Below are 20,266 nucleotides of genomic sequence, written 5' to 3'. Positions count from 1 at the left end.
TCAGGCCACCAGGTGCCTCTAGGAGCAACACCTCGAGTGCTATTTACAGTGACACCCGTATCAGGGTCAATAATCAGCCAGGTAAGGGATAAAGGTCTATGGGGGTTCGAGCTGTCTATAAGGCGTTTACTACTGGCCTGGGGAGTTATTGTTAGAGTAAGGAACCAGGCGATGGAGGCGAAGCTTAAGGGGATTCTCAGTCTTTTCGGCTCTCCACCCCGAGTCGGGAGGTGGCGCCAGCTTAACGTGGGATGCATGGATCCAGGTGGAGATTCCTTCGACTTTCACAGCCGTTGGTGTGGTCAAAAGTACGAGATAAGGGCCCTTCCACCGAGTCTCGAGGTTTCCTGCACGGTGGCGTCTAACATAGACTGAATCTCCCACTTGGAAGCGATGTGGAACTTGCAAGTCTCCTTCTCCTGAGTAGGCCTCCCGGAGCTGCTTCCACGCTCGTTGCCTCACCCACTCGAGCGCCTTGAGCCTAGAGAACAAAGGCTGGGAAAGCAGCACATCAGCACTATGTACAGAAGCAATTTCTACCAACGGGGGGGGGTCCCCCGTAGAGCAATTCATAGGGGGTCAGCCCAAACTGTCCAGGGGTGTTCCTAACCCTGAAGAGCACAAAGGGCAGGAGAGCTATCCAATCATTAATGCCAGTCTCCGTGGTCAATTTAGTAAGGGTCTCTTTAATGGTTCTATTCATCCTCTCTACCTGTCCTGAGCTTTGGGGTCTGTATGCACAATGCAGTTTCCAATCAATCCCCAATATCTTGGCCAGTCCCTGACTTACCTGGGCAACAAAAGCTGGACCATTGTCTGACCCGATTACCTTAGGTATTCCAAATCTCGGAAAAATTTCCTCCAGTATTTTTTTAGCCACCACGGTTGAAGTCTCTTTCTTAGTAGGATAAGCCTCTACCCATCCTGAAAAGGTGTCTACAAAAACCAATAGATATTTGTTTCCGTATTTAGCCGGCTTTACCTCAGTGAAGTCCACTTCCCAGTGAGCGCCTGGGTGGCTTCCCCTTAGTCTCTTTCCTGGAGGTATTCTGGAAGGATTAGCATTAACCAGCTGGCAGGGCACACAATGTTTGACCACCGAGTCAGCCACTCCTGGTAGCCTCAGAACATGATAAGGGGATGTTCTGACCAACTGCTGCAGGTGTTTAGTTCCTAGGTGGGTGAGACGATGTATCTGTTGGACATATTCTAACCCTTCTTTGTGGGGCAGGATTTCCTTCCCATATGAGGTATAGCAGGTCCCCTCCGGAGTCTCAGAGAACTGGTCTATCTTTTTTATCTCTTGCCAGTCTTCTATGGTGTACTGTCGTCTGGGTTCTGGGGCTTTGGGCGTTTGTATTATAGGCAGAAGGTTAACAGCCTGGGCTGCCTGCTTGGCAACCCGGTCAGCCATCTGGTTCCCTCTAGATATGAGATCTTTGGCTTTCTGATGTCCAGGACAGTGTATAATAGCTAGCCTTTTTGGCAAATGTAAGGCTTCTAATAGGCTTAGAATTTCCTCTTTGTTCTTTATTTCCCTCCCTGCTGAGGTAAGCAACCCCCTTTGTTTATAGATGGCCCCGTGTACGTGTGCAGTCGCAAAGGCATACCTGCTGTCCGTATAAATGTTTATGGATTTCCCTTCGGCCAGCCGCAAAGCTTGCGTGAGGGCCATGAGCTCAGCCTTTTGCGCTGAAGTTCCTTCCGGCAGGCTGCTGGCCCAGATCGTGCGGGTCCCGTCCACCACCGCCGCCCCAGCCATCCTCTTACCTTCCACCACATAGCTGCTTCCGTCAGTGAACCAGGTTAGCACTTCTCCAGTCAGCGGTATGTCTGTAAGGTCCTTGCGGACCCCAGTCTCCTCAATCAATAGTTGATGGCAATCATGAGTCACTGGTTCATCAGTCTCTTCAGGCAGAAGAGTGGCAGGGTTGAGAGCGGCTGGTGGAGCGAAAGTGACCCTCTCTGTGAGAAGCAGGCTTTGATAGTGGGTCATGCGGGCGTTGGTCATCCATCGGTCTGGGGGCTGCCGAACGATGTTCTCCAATGCATGGGGGGCTATTACAGTTATATTCTGTCCCAAAGTCAATTTGTCAGCGTCCTTGACCAGTATGGCCACAGCTGCGATAGCCTTCAGGCATACGGGCCAACCACTGGCTACAGGATCAAGCTTCTTTGACAGGTAGGCAACAGGTCTCCTCCATGGTCCTAGGGTTTGGGTTAAAACTCCTCGGGCTACTCCCTTACGCTCATCCACATAAAGGGTAAAGGGTTTAGTTACGTCAGGGAGGGCCAGAGCAGGTGCGCTCAGCAGGGCCTTTTTGATAGCATCAAATGCCTTCTGGTGCTCAGGAGCCCAGGAGAATTCCCCTTTTTCTTTGGTTAGCGGGTAGAGTGGGGCTGCTAAGGTCGCAAACCCCGGGATCCACAGTCTGCAAAATCCAGCTGTCCCCAAAAACTCTCTCACTTGTTTGGCTGTGGTTGGGGCCGGTATCTGGACTACAGTTTTCTTCCGTGCCTCCGTCAGCCATCGCTGCCCGCCCCGCAAACTGTACCCCAAGTATGTTACCTCTCTCCTGCAAATCTGGGCCTTCTTAGCAGAGGCTCTGTAGCCTAGGTCAGACAATTCCAGCAGTAGTGCCTTCGTACCTTCTAAGCAGTCCTGTTTGGTGGCTCCCGCCAGAAGCAGGTCATCCACGTACTGGAGGAGGGTCACCTGAGGGTATTGGATCCTGAAGTTGGCCAGGTCCCTGTGTAGGGCTTCGTCAAAGATGGTCGGGGAGTTCTTGAACCCTTGGGGCAGTCGGGTCCAGGTGAGCTGCCCGGTTCTTCCCGTACCTGGATCTCTCCATTCGAAGGCAAAAAGTGGTTGGCTAGTGGGGTGTAATCTCAGGCAGAAGAAGGCATCTTTTAAGTCCAATACTGTGTACCAGTTCCGTTCAGGCGGGAGGGCGCTCAAGAGGTTATAAGGGTTCGGGACCGTTGGGTGTATGTCCTGCACCCTTTTATTGACCTCTCTCAAGTCCTGTACTGGTCGATAATCATTGGTCCCAGGCTTCCTAACCGGTAGCAGGGGAGTATTCCAAGGGGATTGGACAGGAACTAGGATGCCCTGTTGGATTAATCTTTGAACATGCGGCCAAATTCCTTCTCGAGCCTCTCTACTCAAGGGGTACTGTCTGACTGATACTGGTGTAGCACTGGCCTTCAGCTGAATAACCTGTGGGGGAACTTGCTTTGCCAAACCCATCCCTGCGGTTTCTGTCCAGGCTTGGGGAAACTGCTCCAACCAGGACTGTATATCTTGATCAGGCTTTACCTGGGGAGAATATAGTCGATATTCATCATCTAATTGGAGGGTCAACACAGTGATGGGTTTGTTATTCACAGACACTTCTGGTCTTCCTTGTTCAAAAGAAATTTGAGCTCCCATCTTGGTCAGTAAGTCTCTACCTAGAAGGGGTAGTGGGCACTCAGGGATGACCAGAAACGAGTGGGTTACCCGTCCCACTCCCAAGTCAACGGTTCTTCGGGTAGTCCATGGATACTGCCGTTGCCCTGTGGCACCCATCACCCAGGATTTTTTTTCTTTTAGTTTTCCTAATGGTTGTAGCAGCACTGAATGCTCCGCTCCGGTATCAACCAGGAACTCAACTGGTTGCCCCTCCACCTTCAAAGTTACCCTGGGCTCGGGGAGGGGGTCCGAACCCCGTCTCCCCTAATCTTTATCTTCTTCTAGAGCTAGGACCTTCGGTCCTTTGTTTCCCTTCTTGGGGCAGTTCCTTGCCCAGTGTCCTTTTTCTTTACAATACGCACACTGGTCCTTGTCGAGTGGGGTCCTATTGCCCAGGTTCCCTGACTGTCTAGGGCCTGACCTAATTTTCCTAAAATCTCTCTCTCTCTCCCTGCTGCTCTTCCCTTCAACCACTGCGGCCAAGATCTTAGTCAAATTCTTCTCTTGCCGTCTATCACGTCTTTCCTCCCTTTCTTCTCTCTCCTTTTCTTTTCTCTGTTCCTTCTCCTCTTCTGTCTCCCTTCTGTAATACACCTTCTCTGCCTCTCTCACTAGATCACGTAACTCAGCCTCCTGTAACCCTTCCAGTCTCTGAAGTTTCTTTCTGATATCCAGAGCCGACTGCCCAATGAAGGCCAGGGCCACTGAGGCTTTCTGGGCCTCCGAGGTAGGATCAAAAGGGGTGAACCGCCTGAAGGCTTCCATGAGCCTCTCAAGAAATACCGAGGGAGGTTCGTTCGGTCCCTGCATCACCTCTCTTACCTTAGCCAAATTAGTGGGCCGTCTTGAGGCGCCCCGGAGACCCGCCACCAGAGCCTGGCGATAGATTTTCAAGCTCTCCCTACCTTCAGCCGTGTTGTAGTCCCAACCGGGGCGAGTCAAGGGAAATCCCATGTCAATCTCATTTTGCAACTGCGTGGGTCGCCCGTCGGCCCCAGGAACATTTTTTCTAGCCTCTAACAGAATTCTCTCTCCTCGGTTGTGAAGAGTGTCTGCAGCAGCTGTTGACAATCATCCCAAGTAGGCTGGTGAGAGAACATAAGGGACTCCACCAACCCCGTGAGGCGTTGGGGATCCTCTGAGAAAGGGGGATGGTTAGTTTTCCAATTATAGAGATCTGCAGAAGAAAAGGGCCAATACTGGAGGGGCTGCAATTGGCCCCCGGCATGGGAGGGCCATAGGTGCGCAGCGGTAATATCGCGATCTCGTCTGCCCGCTCCGGGGTGGCGCCTCTCCGGCTCCGAGTCCCGGCAGCAGGTCCCTCCACCACCGGAGCTCCAGGAGGGGCAGAGGGTCCCCTCACAGCACCCTGTGCTGGATAAGGGGGTGGGGGAACAGGTTGGGGTTCCGGCCAAGTCGGCGGCTCCTCGATCTCGGGGTAGATACGAGGAGAGGGCTCGACTTTTTCGGCCGAATGTTTGTTTTTCTCTCCAAGAGCCAGGATTCGGGGACCTGGCTTTCTTGGTTTATTTAGCCATGGTTTAACCCATGGCGGAGGATCTTCTGCCAAATCTTGCCACGTAAGGATATAGGGCTCCTGATCAGGATGAGAGCCGGGTCCAGTCTGAAAAATGATTGCTTTAACAGCCAGGATAATTTCAGAATTAAAAGTCCCCTCTGATGGCCATCCAACATCGAATGTTGGCCATTCAGAGGCACCGGAAGTCTGCCAAGGTCCCTTCTTAACCTGAACTGACAAATTATGAGCCCTGGATCTAACTTCAGTCCAATGGTCGAGAGTCAAACTAAGGGGGGTCGTCACTGTCTGTCCCATATTAAAACTGTAGACAAGGACACACAAGACAAAGACACACGAAACAGAAACCAACAGATCCAGACACACGCGACCCGTCCGCGTCTTCCACAAGCAGGCAAAAGAGTCGGACGGCCGCGGAGGGGGAAGCTTTCGCTTCAACAACAGAACTCGGTCCTCTGACCGACAGTAGGAGACCACCAGGCGTCCCTGGCTCTCCCCACCTCCCAGGGCGTCCCCCAGGGCGGCAGCCTGTGATCCTCCTAGCACGTCTGCTGATCACAGTCCTCCAGTCCTTACGGTCTGAGAGGACAGCTGCAAACCGAAAGTGCGCATCACCGAAAACAGACACTCAGAACAGAGACGCCGGCCGACACACACACACGTTCCAAAGGGGATCCCTTTACCTCCAAGTCGGTTCTCGGGTGTAAGGGGTGGTCGCAGGAGTTCCCGGCCAACGCACCAAATGAAAGGCCAGTATAAGAACAATCCCCCTCGTCCGGGCTCGGAAGAGGCGACACCCCAAATCACTCACGAGAAGCGGTCTTGATGCAAACAGCAAGAGGATTTTTATTCCAAGCGCGCTGGGGCCCACAGTCGTACACCACGCAGGGGTAGAGGACTGCGGCCCCGAGTGCGGAATCGGGACAGCTTTTATGGGGTTCACAACAAAGCCTGTGTGTCACAAACCAATCATTTTAAAATATTGAGAGCCCGCGCTCCGTGGACCAATCATCTTAAAATATCGAGAGCCCGCGCTCCGTGGACCAATCATTTTAAAATAGCTCCGGAGGTCCGCATCTGCGTGGGCTCCTGGGCAGAGTGACAGATTGCAGTTGAGATAGGTCACTAGGGCTGTCAATGTGTAATCAATTCTTCTATGGTGCCAGTCAGTTTTACAGAATCCAGATAAGCGATTAGTCAACTCATTTCCTGTTATCTTACTTAGGCCAGGATAGCAGGCCCTGGAACAATAGGAAGTGTGACCTTCTACCTATTTACTGGCAGCCAGCAGGGTCTGGAATTCGGGGGCATTTAGAGCTTTTTATTAACTTCCTGGGTTCTGGGAGGGTTAGGTTGCATTTTCATCCTTTCAGTCAAAAATTAAAGTGCTTCAAAATAGCATATGTTAGAGAAAATGTATATGGAGGGGATGCTTATACATTGCTGCTTAAAATATAAATTGGTATAATCAGTTTAGAAAATAATTTGATGTTATTATGGAAAATTGCCTTATCATATATAGTAAATTCCAGAAATTTCACTCCACAATATTTACCTGAGAGAAAATCTTGCACATGTGAACCAGAGCAGATACACAAGAGTTATCTATAATATCATGGTTTTTAATAACAAAATTTGTCTTTAAAAAATAACACATACACACTACTCTATAAAATAGATAATTAACACGAACCTACTATATAGCACAGGGAATTTACACAACAGTTTCTAAAAATCTACATTGGAAATAATGGATGTATGTGTATGCATAACTGATTTACTTTGCTGTACACTTGAAACTAATACAACATTGTAAGTCAACTATACTCCAATAAAATTAAAAAAAAAAAAAGAAAAACAAAAAGAAATAACCAAATGTGAAAACAATGGATAAGTGAACAAATTGTACTATGGTCAATTTTACAAGACTGGATTAGGAGAGTAACATCATCAATATAGTAATATAGATCACCTCTGACTTCAGTCCTTCTCATAAAAGAAAAACTAGCAACTATCTGAGAAAATTCCAGAGCCCCCAGGTGAGGCTGAAACACCCTTCTGCATAAGAAAGACCTACAAGTACTGCATTACAAGGAATCATTACATTTTAACCACGTTGTCCTTCTTCCAGGACAGCACAGCACACCAGTGAGAGGCTCTCTGGGCCTCTGGCTTCTCTCTGGGAAAAAGAGAATCCAAAATGGGTATTCAGCTTCCCCAGCATTGGAGGATTCTTCAGAAGGCTCACTTGGGTCCTATTTCCTGGGGAATCACTGGAGAATCTGCAGAACTTAAGCACTGAGTATCAGATAGAGGCAATTAAATGGCATGGCCTACATCAACTGGTACTCAGATATTTGCAGACTACATTCCTGCTTGCAGTGGTGTCTAAGCAAGGATCTCAACCAGCAGCTTTGTCCATCTGCAGATTCCAGTCAGTGGCCCTGTATGGCCAAGGAGTTGGGTTGGCAGCTCTGCATGTTTTGGGTCTTCAGTCAATGGGTTGTACCCTCCATGGAACCCTTTCTTCAATTCAGCCCAATTGCTGAGCATAGTCTCCATCCAGTTTCATCCCTATAGGATGTGTGGCCATAGATTCTCAGTACTGTGAAGCACATCTTTTAGACAAGGGATGGGCAAGGGAACAAATTCACAGTTCCACCCAACAACTTAGCATAAGCTCCAGTTACGAGGCTATGGCCTCTGAAGAGCATGGCCACAGCTGCCTGACAGCTGTGGACTATATTCTTTGGACTTCCCAGGCAGAGAGCCAAGTCAGCTGCCCTGGTCAACAATTGAGCATAGCCTCGAGCCCCTCATAACAAGGAAGACTGGACAGTGACCTGAAAAATTGCAAAGCCCAGCTCTGTCTGATTGCTAAAAATATCCTGCAGCCTCTCCCAGGCAGACGGTATGGTCAGTGATCCTATCCAATCATGGAGTATAATCTGTGGCCCCATACAAGCAGAAATCCCGGAAAATAAGCCACCTGGCTGCATAGCTCAGGCTATATAGCCTCACACAACTGGAAAGTAGCTGGAGGCTCCACCCAACAGCACAGCCAGTGACATCACTCAATAGCAGAGCACAACCAATGGTCACCCTGATTGGGAATCCCAGCCTACTGTCCCCACTAAGCTTCCAAAGAAATACTGAAATCCCACCTGACTACAGAGCACAATCTGAAGGCCCTTAGGTCCATGAAGTCTAGCCTGAGAACATGCCTAATCAGGGTCCAGAAAGCAGCAACCTTTGACAGGGGATCTTAGTCCCATCCGACCAGGAAAATTTGAAAAGCACAACCTGAAGACATGACAAATAGCAAAATCTAGCCAGTTGTATCACTCTTCCAGGAAACAGAACCTGTGACCCCACCTAATCAGAAGGAAAATCCCAGCTAGTGGCCTCACTTGACTGTGAAATACAGCCAGTAGCCCTGCCAGACCAGGGAGCTCTTCTTCAGGAAGATACCTATCGTAAATATACACAACCCCACATGAAAGCATCTAAATATATAGCATAAATACTAACAGAAGTGAAAGGATAAACAAAAGCAATATAAAAATTGGAGACATTACTGCTCAATTTTCAACAATAGATTGGTCAACTAGAGAGAGAATCAATAAAAAAAAAAGAGTATATTTGAAAAACACAATAGACCAAATGAATGTAACGGACATATGCAGGAAATTACAACCAAAAGCATCAAAATTTGTATTTTTCTTAAGAACATATGGAATATTTTCTAAGATCATATGACAGACCACAAAACATTCTCAACAAATTTTTAAAAGAAATTATACCAAATATCTTTTCTGAACACAATAGTATGAAACTAGAAATCAGCAGCAGAAGGAAAGCTGAAAAATTGACAAATATATGGAAGTACATTTAAAATTTCGCAAATACATACTTTTTATTTTTTTATTTTTATTTTTTGTCTTTTTGTTTTTTCTTGGGCTGCAGCCGTGGCACATGGAGGTTCCCAGGCTAGAGGTCTAATCTGAGCTGTAGCTGCCAGCCTACACCAGAGCCACAGCAACGTGGGATCCAAGCCGCATCTGTGAACTAAACCACAGCTCACGGCAATGCCGGATCCTCAACACACTGAGCGAGGCCAGGGATTGAACCCGCAACCTCATGGTTCTTTGTTGGATTCATTAACCACTGAGCCATGATGGGAACTCCACAAATACATACTTTTTTTTTTTTTTAATTAAAAAAGGAACACAACTGAACAGATAAAAGGAAAGTGAAAAAATACCTTGAAACAAATGAAAGTGAAACATACCAAATCTTTTGGGAGGCAGTGAAAACTTCTCTAAGAGGGAAGGTTATAATAAAATATGCCTACATTAAAAAAGAAGAAAGATTACAAATAAGCAATAACTTTACAACCCAAGAAGCTAGGAAACAACAAATTTGGTCTAAAGTTAGTGAAGGGAAGGAAATAATAAAGATCAGAGAAGAAATATATGAAACAGGAAAGAATGAAAATAGAAAAGATCCACAAAACAAAACTTGGGTTTTTGAAAAGATACACAAATTAACAAACCTTTAGCTATATTAGCTAGAAAACAAGGAGAAGTATCAAATAAACAAAACAAGAAGTGAAAGAAGAGGGATTACAAGCAATACAATAGAAATGAAAATAATCATAAGAGATTACCAGGACAAATTATAGACCAACAAAGTGGATAAACTAAAGGAAATGAAAAAAAAAAATCCTAGAAATGTACAACCTACCAAGACTGAATCAGGAAAAATTTGAAAATTTGAACATATCAATAACAAGTGAAAAATAATTAGTAATTGAAAACCTGCCAACAATGCAAAAGCCAGGAACAGATGGTTGCACTGGTGAGTTCTACAAATCACTTAATAAAGTATTAACATTCTTCTCAAAGTCTCCCAAAATATGAAAGAGAAAGGAGCACACTCAAATTCATTTAATGAGACCAGCACTGCCCTGATAGTAAAGCCATATGAGGACACAAAAAGAAAAGAATACCGTAGACCAATATTTCTGATGAATGTATATATTCAATAGCACATTTAAAATATACACTATGATGAAGAGGGATTTATCCTCAGAATGCCAGGATGGTTTAACCTGGGCAAATCAATCACTGTGATACACCACATTAACAAAATGCAAGAATTGTATGCTCACTTCAATAGACACAGAAAAAGCATTTGATAAAATACAGCATATTTTAATGATAAAACTGTTCAACTAATTTGGGGACAGAACCAAGGCCAATTATGACAAGCCCACAGCTAACACCATACTTAATAATGAGTGGTTGAAAGCTTTTCCTTGAAAGTCAGGAACAAGACAAGTGTGCTCAGTTACCACTTATTCAATAGTATTTGAAGTCTTAGCCAGATCAATCAGGCAAGAAAAATAAATAAAAAACATTAAAATAAGAAAAGAAAAATCAATTCTCTATTTGCAGCTGATATGATTTTATATACAAAAATTTTAAAGACAGAGCAGTTAGAGCCAAAAAACAAATCCAGTGAAGCTAAATAATACAATGTCAACATGAAAAACTCAATTGCATTTCTATACACTAATAATAAAAATTCTGAGAAAAATAAAGAAATAAATCCCATCCCAATAGAATCAAAAAGAATAAAATATTTAGCAATTATTTAACCAAGGGTGTGATAAATCTTTACATTGAAAATTATAAGATATTTATGAAAGAATAGAATATAATACAAGGAAATGAAAACATATCATGTGTTCTTTGATTGATTGGAAAAATTAATTATACTACTCAAAGCTACCAGTAGATACAATACAATCCTTATCAAAATGCCAATTTATTTGCATAAATAGACAAATCTTAAAATTCACATAGGATCACTGAAGTTCTTGAATATCCAAAGGAATTATGAGAAGTAAGAAGAAAGTGGAGGAGTTCCCGTCATGGCACAGTGGTTAACGAATCCGACTAAGAACCATGAGGTTGTGGGTTCAATCCCTGGCCTTGTTCAGTGGGTTAATGATCCAGCGTTGCCGTGAGCTGTGGTGTAGGTTGCAGACATGGCTCAGATCCTGCGTTGCTGTAGCTCTGGTGTAGGCTGGTGGCTGCAGCTCTGATTCGACCCCTAGCCTGGGAACCTCCATGTGCCACGGGAGCGGCCCAAAAAATGGCAAAAAGACAAAAAAAAAAAAAAGATGAAAGTGGAGATATCACACTTCCTGATTTCAAAATGTACTGCAAAGCTATAGTAATCAAAAGTATAACACTGTCATGAAAACAGGTTCAAATGCCGATAGAACAGAATCAAAACCCAGAAACAAACCTAAACATATATGGTCAAATAATATTCAAGAATACTCCTTGAGAAGAAATATTCCCTTTCAATAAAGGAGGTTTAAAAAACAATATTTACATGAAAAAAATAAACATCTACATTACATCACTCAGGAAAATAAAATGAAGTAAATTAAATACTTAAATGTACATCTTAAAACTGTTAAACTCCTAAAAGAAAACATTGGGAAAAAAGCAAAAATAAACAACTGGGACTACATCGTATATTTGAAACTAAAATTTTCTGCATAGCAAAAGGAAACAATAACAAAAGGAAAGGAAAACTTTGCAATGGAAGAAAACATTTGTTAACTCATATATCTCTTAAAGAGTTAATATCCAAAGTATATGATTCATATAAATCTTAATAGCAAATAAGCAGTCTGATTAGAAAATGAGCAAAGGATCTGAACAGACTTCTTTTCAAAGGTGGTGCACAAATTATCAACAGGTACATGAAAATGTATTCAACATCATTAATTATCAGAGTATCTCAAACCAAATCTACAATGAGTTATCACCTCACACCTGTTAGAATGGACCTTTGTTATTAGGATAATCTACTGATTTTAATATCAGCTCTTTAAAAACCTTAATTCCATCTGCTACTATCATCCCTTTTTACTGTGTAACAATATATTCATAGATTTCAGGGTTTAGTACATGACATCTTTGGTGAGATTTATTTTATCCACCATAATATCATTTTTATAAAATTTAAAAAGAGGTTGAACTTCAGTATATAGTCCAGGCATAAGTAAATCGTAAGATGCAACTTAAGAAGGAAGAGGATGTTAGACACAAAGTTTAAAATAGCAATTGGCTTTTGATTAAAAAAAAAAGGTGGTAAGATATGGAAAAAAATACCTGATAGATAAAAGTTATGGTCCATGTTTTTGGATTGAATGGCTGGCTAATAGATCTTTATTAATAGATTTATGTACAATATTCTCTATAAATATTACATATACTTTAGAACTTAACAAATATTTTTAAAACATAAAATGGAAAAAGTAACCAAAAAATTTAAGAAAAGGTCATGTGAATATCTGAGTAAGAATTGAGTGTCAATGATGAGAGAACAGCAAATGCAAAGGTCCTAAGAGGGAATTGGAATATTCAAGAAACTCAGTACGGCATAAGCTATTCAATCCTATACAGGTATAATCATATATTATATACAATATATTCAGTATTAATGAGGATTATATATATAGGATATTAGAAAATTTAAATAATCTTAAATTAGGTCAATAGTACTATGGTCCCATTCTTGTTTCGCCTTTAAATCATAGATAGTAATTTTGTGTTCCATTGGTTTAATTTCTCACCACAACAGTATAGGATAATAGTATAGAATAACATCTAAGCTTTGTCTAATACAATATTTTTATTTAAATTTGATAGATACAAGGAGGGAGATCACAATTATAAAATTATTAATTTCTCTGAAAGACATAAAAAATTAAAGATGAATAAATGAAAGTAAATTTATCTAATAACATTATTTCAAAATATGTATAGCAAATATTGACAAACCTGGAAAAAATATAATTGTCACATGAACTTCCTTCAGCCTCCTCTCGGGTATAAATTCCTACATATTCCATTTTGATAAAATATTGAGTATGTGGGGAAAAATTTTTAACAGTTTTACCATAAATTTCCAGCAATATTTCATTGGTAAATAATGCTTTTAGCTACTCTGTGTCCATTTTAAAAGAATGAGTATTCCTCTAACAAACTATTATTAATAAATAAGTCTAAAAGCCAACCTAAAGTTTTTAAAGTTAGAAATTTATTTTGTGAAGAAAAGAAGTAAAAATCAAGACATAGAGAGATGACCATAGGCTGCATGAGGGCAGGGGACATTTTGCATTAATTTCTTAGTCTATTCCTAGTTCTGGTAGAGTACTTACCACATAGTTGAAAAATCAATAAAAATTATTGAATACATGAATAAATATCTTAATCAATGCATGAGTTTCATTAGCTTGTTAAGTTCTACAACAATCTGATCTTTTTTAGTGTGTATGTGTAGCTATAAATACATAACATGCAAATGTAACAAATCACAAGTATATAAATTATTTCCTAAAGCAATAGACAAATGTGTATTTCTAGCCTGAAGTTATGCTTGAAATGTCTTTCAGCTTAATAACCTGAAAGAAAAAAAAATAGAATAGTTAATGGGAAAACATGTAAAACTGCTGCATAATTGAGTTGTATTCCATAGGGAATACAATCTACTTCAAATTTCACTCCTGAAAAGATTAAGTACTTACTATGTAATTATCATGCTGTTATTTACAACATGATAGCTAAGGTTTGCGACGGCACTAAGAATACTATATATGAATATATACATAATTTCCATGCAAAACTATCTAACGTATGTAATAGTCAATTTTATGTGACTTTATTTATTTATTTATTATTATTATTATTTTTTTTGGTCTTTTTGCCAATTCTAGGGCCACTTCCGCGGTATATGGAGGCTCCCAGGCTAGGGGTCCAATCGGAGCTGTAGCTGCCAGCCTATACCACAGCCACAGCAACATGGGATCTGAGCCGCATCTGCAACCTACACCACAGCTCACGGCAACGCCGGATCCTTAACCCACTGAGCAAGGCCGGGGACCGAACCTGCAACCTCATGGTTCCTAGTCAGATTGGTTAACCACTGAGCCACAACGGGAACTCCAATTTTATGTGACTTTAGATGAGGTTGAACAATGGAAGTAGTTCAAACTTTTCAAAGTCATTTGTTTCAAGAATTGACTTTGAGCAAAAGAATTGGAGCATTTCAAAATTTGGACTAAAAAGGATTCAAACAAAGTAAAAAATATAAGCCAAAAAATGCAAATGAATATGTGGTATTTTTCTACTCTATTGGCTTAAAAGGGAGAGATTTTCAAATACCTTTTTTTCTTTTTCTTTTTCCCCATAGCTGATTGAGATGTCTTAGGGAAAAAAAAATAAACAAAATAGACAAAACAAGAACATCTTGTGCTTCTTTGTTTTACATATTTAACATTCCCAGAATAGAATAACAGAATAATATTAGGACTCTATCTGAATATTTCTTCTCAATGCCCAGTAAGTCTTGAAGAAATGGAATTATTGGACAAAATGGAGATTTAAAATGAAAAGTTTAGAGGGATATGAGAAACTTTAATAGCCGAGGAAAGAGACACTAATAATTCTCACTAATGAGAATGTTTTTACACCTGGAACATTAAGACCTTTATATGTGGTAATTTGATGTGATAATAACACTTCAGAAGGGGAAAAATGATCTTTGAAACTAAGTTGATATTTTTCAAATCCTGACTCCTTTCTCAATTAGCTCTATGACATTGGGTGAGTTATATATACACACATGCGCACACACACACACACACACACGTGTGTTTGTGTACACCTATATACACATATATGTATACATGTATATGTCTATACATATATATTATGTATGCATGTACACATGTATGTGCACATATATGTATACATGTATATGTGTGTATATACATATATGCACATATATGTATATGTGTGTGTATATAAATATACACATATTTCAGTAATGGTACTTCATGTGTTTACTTAGAGAATTAAATGAGTCCACATCCAAAATCACCTACTTGAAAATCTCAGCCCCAGAGGTGTTTCAGAATTTTTCCAATTTTATAAAGTTGAAGTGGTTCACTGAAATATTCCAATGGGCTATAAGACACTTGGACATTTTTGCAGTGAAGTTGCCTGTATTTACATCAAGTGGGACTAATGAAAACTATGAATTTCCTCTTGATGTATCAAATCAGGTTTTATAGTAAAAAAGTTTGCACAAAACATGAAAAATCTTTCAGTTTTCAGAGCTTTGTGGATTTTAGAATAGCAGAAAAAGGATCTATATATGGAAGGCATATAGAACTGTGACTAGAGAATAAATGTATTTGTTAGTAAAGAAGAGTATGTTAACCCTATTGCACTATGCATGGTTCAAGTCACATTTGGAGTACTATGTCTAGTTCTAGATGCTTCATTTTCTGTGTAGCGTGACACATTAGAAATTGCCAAATGAGGTATTTTTATAACGGGAGATAGCTGAACAGGAGAAAGTGCAGGTGTATTCATTCTGTCCCTGTCATCTTAAACTAGGCTAACCCACATTCATATTGCAACCTGGCTCTATAATATAAATGAGTCAAAATATGTGTGTTGAGTTCTGTGGGAAACAAATAGTGAAACTGCTTGGAACTGCTTTCTACCTTTGAACTGGACTTTCTTGGGCTTGCTCCCTATATAATCGCCTCCTCTGGCTCTGCACTTCAGTTCAGTACCTCCAGTTGGCACTCCTTGGATTGGTATAATCCTGATAATTTTCTGTCCTTTCTTTGTTTTTTTTTTTTTTTTTTTTTTGCTTTGTCTCCTATTACATCAGTTTCCATACTGATGAGGGTGGAGTCCTTTGAAAACTGCCCCCACCACTTTTTTCTGTGTGTTTCAGTAAGAGTCTTTGGTTAGAACATGGGGTAACTCAAATTGTGTGCTCATATGTAGACCCAGCACCAAAATTGACATAATAGTAATGGAAAAGGTAGAATTTAGTGAAAATAAGTAAGGAAGTAAAGCTGTTAACTACACTACAGATTGTTTCATCAATTGCTGTGCCTCTCTTTCAATGCTGAATGACCATCAGAGATTTTGACTTTTGGCAAGGTGCTTTGTTCCTTGAAAGAAATTTAGCTTTCAGATATCCTACACTGTGATTGTTCTATAGCTCTAATAATAACTACTACATTATATAATTCAGTTTTTAATTAACAATTTCTGAAATATTTCATTGAAACTTTAAATACATATATTTTAAAAATATATATACTTCATTTTTGCATAAAGGCAGACAGTTTCAAGCTATGTTAATTTACAAAATCTACGTTTGTTTGGGACAGGGGTGGAGGTGGGGAGAATAAAAGATAAGTATAGATTAATAGTTGTTCTAAAATATGCTGTTTTGGCTTAACTTCTTTACATATTCAGCTGTTTAAGACAGTATTGATTTATTAGAGCAATAAATACCTCAACAATTATTTTGACCCCACTGAGAATATTAAGATTCCTGAGAAAGGTAAATGCTGAACCTCCAGTGAGATCTCTGTGGGAGAAATAAAGTGAATTTCTTTCGGTGAAGTAAGGCACTGCTGTGAACTTCTTTTCTGTCAACTTGGCTAAATGTGTTAAATAAAATTTAGTGAATAAGGTACAAAAAATAGCAGGTGGTTGAAAATTGATTCAAATAATGAATTGCATTCAATACTTGAAACATGTTAAAGTAATTAGAGTAAATTTTGTTAATATTTGTAACCATTCACATATGAGATCCTTGCCAACTATAGTTTGCCTTTTTTACCATTGAAACAATTCAGAAAATAACATAGAAAATCCTTACAGAAAAATCCTTTCTATAATATAGCTTTCTTAAAGAAATTCTATAAAGTGAATATTCATTATGTCCATCATGTAATGTGTCTAATTATTTGAAACCTGTTTTTGAGAAAGGAGGTAAAATATCTTTTGTTGTCTCCATTGTTTTTATGTTTCAAAAGAACAATATTGAATGTCTTTCTTTACACACCAGATAACATGACACCAACAGATATATATTACTGGAAAATTAACTATGACCTACCTGCTAAATTCCTCATGAAGAACAGGTGTGCTGATTGCCAAACCCAGTAGGAGTTTAAATGTTTTACCTATGACTTTTCTCTAAATCAGCCACTCAGTTCACCATTCTCCCTTTTCCTCATGAGATAAGTGATGAAGAATGAGCTTCCACAAATATGACTATAAAACAATGTATGGCTTTTGTGAGACTCATGCTGCAAATGCTATTTTGAATAGTACAAAAGTTCTCTAGAACCTTATTTATAATAGCCATCAGTTTCCAGTTAAATAAAATTTACCTAAAATGCAATGTTAAAATTCACATGAATAATATTTATATGTTTTCATTTTATCTCTCCCTACACAATAACATTATTTAGGGTGTTGTTAGATGGTTTAGATAAGTCAGATAGAAATTACTTTATGCTTGTTCTGATACTAATGTGAAGCCAGTTCCTTTCCCAGTTTAGAACCTGGATGAAATGTCAAAAGAAAGAGAGCTGAGAAGAATAAGATTTAGAATAGCCTAATCTAACCACAAATCAAGAGGAAAGAATCAAGATTAACTTGTTTCCACAGTGTGAGGTTGTGGTGGTGGTGGTTATTTTTGCTGGAGAGCATTTTTATTATTTTTCTAAAAAAAATTATATTATGGCATCACTTTGTAATTGATGATATTTTAATAAGAAAAAGAGAAATGCAACTTAGAGTAAGAAGATGGTCAGAACAAGGAGTTTCAAGTGGCTTTTTTTAAGAATCCTGCAACCTTAAAGATAAGAAATTAAACATATTCATATATATATATATATAATATATATATATATAATGTTAAGTATGAAAATATCAATACCTCATTGGGTTTTCAGAATTAAACATGACAAGTTTAATAAATTACACATTATGGAGAGAATGTTCTTAACACTAATCATATGTGTCTGTTAATAAAACCAACATTGACATAGGAAATATCCACAATTTTTCCACTTGCACATTAAATGGATGTATTGTAAATCCCACAAGTTCAGGAATAATTACTTATTCCAATTTCTACACAAACCTAGTATAAAACTCTATAGAGGACATTCTCAATTAACTCAAGCTAACTTATCCTTGTGACTCTTTTTTTTCTTCATTTTGATTTAAAGGAAAATTAATAATATTTTTATGTTTATTATCAAGTGGTTACTCTATTTGCTGCATGTTTGTTAAAGGAGGGACATTTTTGGTCTTCTACCACTCTATGCTTGTAGTATTTCATTGAGTAAGCTTCATTTTATATGTCTAATAACTAGCAAGTAGAGGAACAGATTAAAAAAAAAAGATCAGTTTATTTCACTTACAATGATCAAATCTGTGTTAACAATATTGTAATTCTTAAAATCTCATTGTCAGGAGATTTGCTCTTGATATTATGAGTCACTTATAGGAATCCTGGTGATTGTGTATATTATGGAGATAACAGAATTTGGAGTCAAATTTACCCTTTAAACAAGTCAGTAAGACATGGAATTTTATGACTTAACAAGAGTTTCAGCTAGGCTAAATATTAATAATTACCAATAAAATACTTTCACTTTTATTGATATTCTTTCTTACCTGTATTTTTCTCCTTTTCTCTCTCTGTGATTATTATTTCACTCAAAAAAGAAATTTGAGACAGGTAGATAGATGGCAAATAGAAAGACAGACAGATATGTAGGGTATGACTCATCTTTTCTTTCATTCTTCTGGCTACCAGATTACCAGTTCTCTGATAATAGCTGAACTCACTTGCTTTTACAACACCGCTATTTCCCTTTTCCTTAAACTTTTTGTTACACATTTTCATGGCTTTGTTCATGTGGTATCAGGCATACCTTTAAATATTTATTTATCTGGAAAATTCTTATTCATCCCTTCTTGCTCATTTCAGTTGTGTTTCTTCTAGGAATTCTTTCCTGAAAGCCAAGTTGAGTTGAATGATTTTCTTGTACATCACACTATACTTACATCAGTCCTATCACAACCTTTTCAAATGGTGGTATTTCTTGGGAAGTGCCTACCGGGAAAGGACTGTATCTTTTTCACCTTTGAGATCCAGGTGCACAGCAGCGCTTGAACATAGCATGTAGTTTACATATATCTTGAATTTACTCCCTTGCAATTGGTAAATATTTAAAGTTAATTCATAAATTTTGAAGTTTCTTGTGTCCTCTTGTGTTTTTTTTTTTTTAATTGGCTTATAAAGGCAATTTAGTGCTGTATCCCGATTCCAATTCTGCTTATAAAAGTTTTACTGCTCCACTTAATATTAATGATTTATGTCATTTAAAAATACTCTAGAAGAATAATAAAGTGTGAAAGTTACAATAAACACAACAAGTGAAAATTATAGGCAAAAGGAAAGTTTAATATAAATGACGTCTAGATGATTACACTTTTAGAAAAAAAATCAAGCACTGATTTATTCTCTCACAAAAACTAATTCCAAATAAATTACTTTTAGTTAAAACAACAAATGTATTATAAAACTGAAGAAATATGGGTAGATATTAATGTTTTGTCTATAAGTTAAATATATTTCTAAATATAAAGTTTATACACAGTTATAAGAAAAAACAAGATGGAAAGATTTGCTGTGCAGTAGAAAATCGACAAAACTCTATAAACCAGCTATAATGGAAAAAGTAAAAATCATTAAAAAAATAAAATTACCAAAGGATTGAGGTGGCAGAGGAATAAGAGGTTGTGCTCACCTTCTCACATAAGCACATCAAAAAAAAAAAAAACAAAAAAAACTACATGTAGAACGATTTGCATAGAACATCTACTGAACTCTGCCAGAAGACCTTAAACTTTCAAAAAGGGGAAGGAACCCTCCACATAACTGGGTACATCAAAAGAAAAAAAAGAGAGAGAGAAAGAATCAGGACTGGACCAGCACTCCTGAAGGGGAGCTGATAAAGAGGAAAGCAATCCATACCCTGGGGAGCCACTTAACTGACAAGGAGATTGGCTGAGATAGAGGGACCTCAAAGTTGCTGAGAAAAGCACAGCAGCTGGACTAGGGAGGGCAAAGCATGGTGAGAGCAACACAGATCATCTACACAATTACCCTGGAAATCACAACCTGAGATGCTCAGGCGAGGGCTGGGCACTGAACTCAGTCTCCAGAGGTCAGTTATAGGGAGAGGACTAGGGTTGGCTATGTGGAGACAGCCTGAGGGGCTAGGGAGTGGTGCACCATGGCCAGGGGAGCCAAGTGCCACAGCTGAGGGAAACCAAGAGATATGGGCC

At 39.5% G+C, this 20,266-nt stretch overlaps 1 protein-coding gene across 1 annotated transcript; it reads right to left on the bottom strand.

Annotated features, from left to right (window-relative positions):
- LOC106506534 lies at nucleotides 518-18,830 on the bottom strand. The gene is made up of 7 exons (XM_021065397.1): nucleotides 18,761-18,830; nucleotides 5,363-5,582; nucleotides 5,001-5,295; nucleotides 4,571-4,886; nucleotides 4,067-4,470; nucleotides 983-3,718; nucleotides 518-790 (listed from the first exon to the last, which is right to left on the bottom strand). Exons 1-7 carry the CDS (start codon nucleotides 18,828-18,830, stop codon nucleotides 518-520), a joined length of 4,314 nt encoding a protein of 1,437 aa, XP_020921056.1.

Source organism: Sus scrofa, chromosome 11 (genome assembly GCF_000003025.6).
Source record: "Sus scrofa isolate TJ Tabasco breed Duroc chromosome 11, Sscrofa11.1, whole genome shotgun sequence".
Taxonomy (NCBI): domain Eukaryota; kingdom Metazoa; phylum Chordata; class Mammalia; order Artiodactyla; family Suidae; genus Sus; species Sus scrofa.
Note: the sequence above shows the minus strand (reverse complement) of the source record. Positions and strands in the feature narration are given on the sequence as shown.

Excerpts from the sequence above, each read along its gene's own strand:
- LOC106506534 (XM_021065397.1), bottom strand. The coding sequence starts at position 18,830 with ATGAACAAAGCCATGAAAATGTGTAACAAAAAGTTTAAGGAAAAGGGA. Across the intron at positions 5,296-5,362 it reads CTTGTGGAAGACGCGGACGG|TTTTAATATGGGACAGACAG; the intron begins GTCGCGTGTGTC and ends CCTTGTCTACAG. Across the intron at positions 3,719-4,066 it reads AGGCTGAGTTACGTGATCTA|GGGAGACGGGGTTCGGACCC; the intron begins GTGAGAGAGGCA and ends GATAAAGATTAG.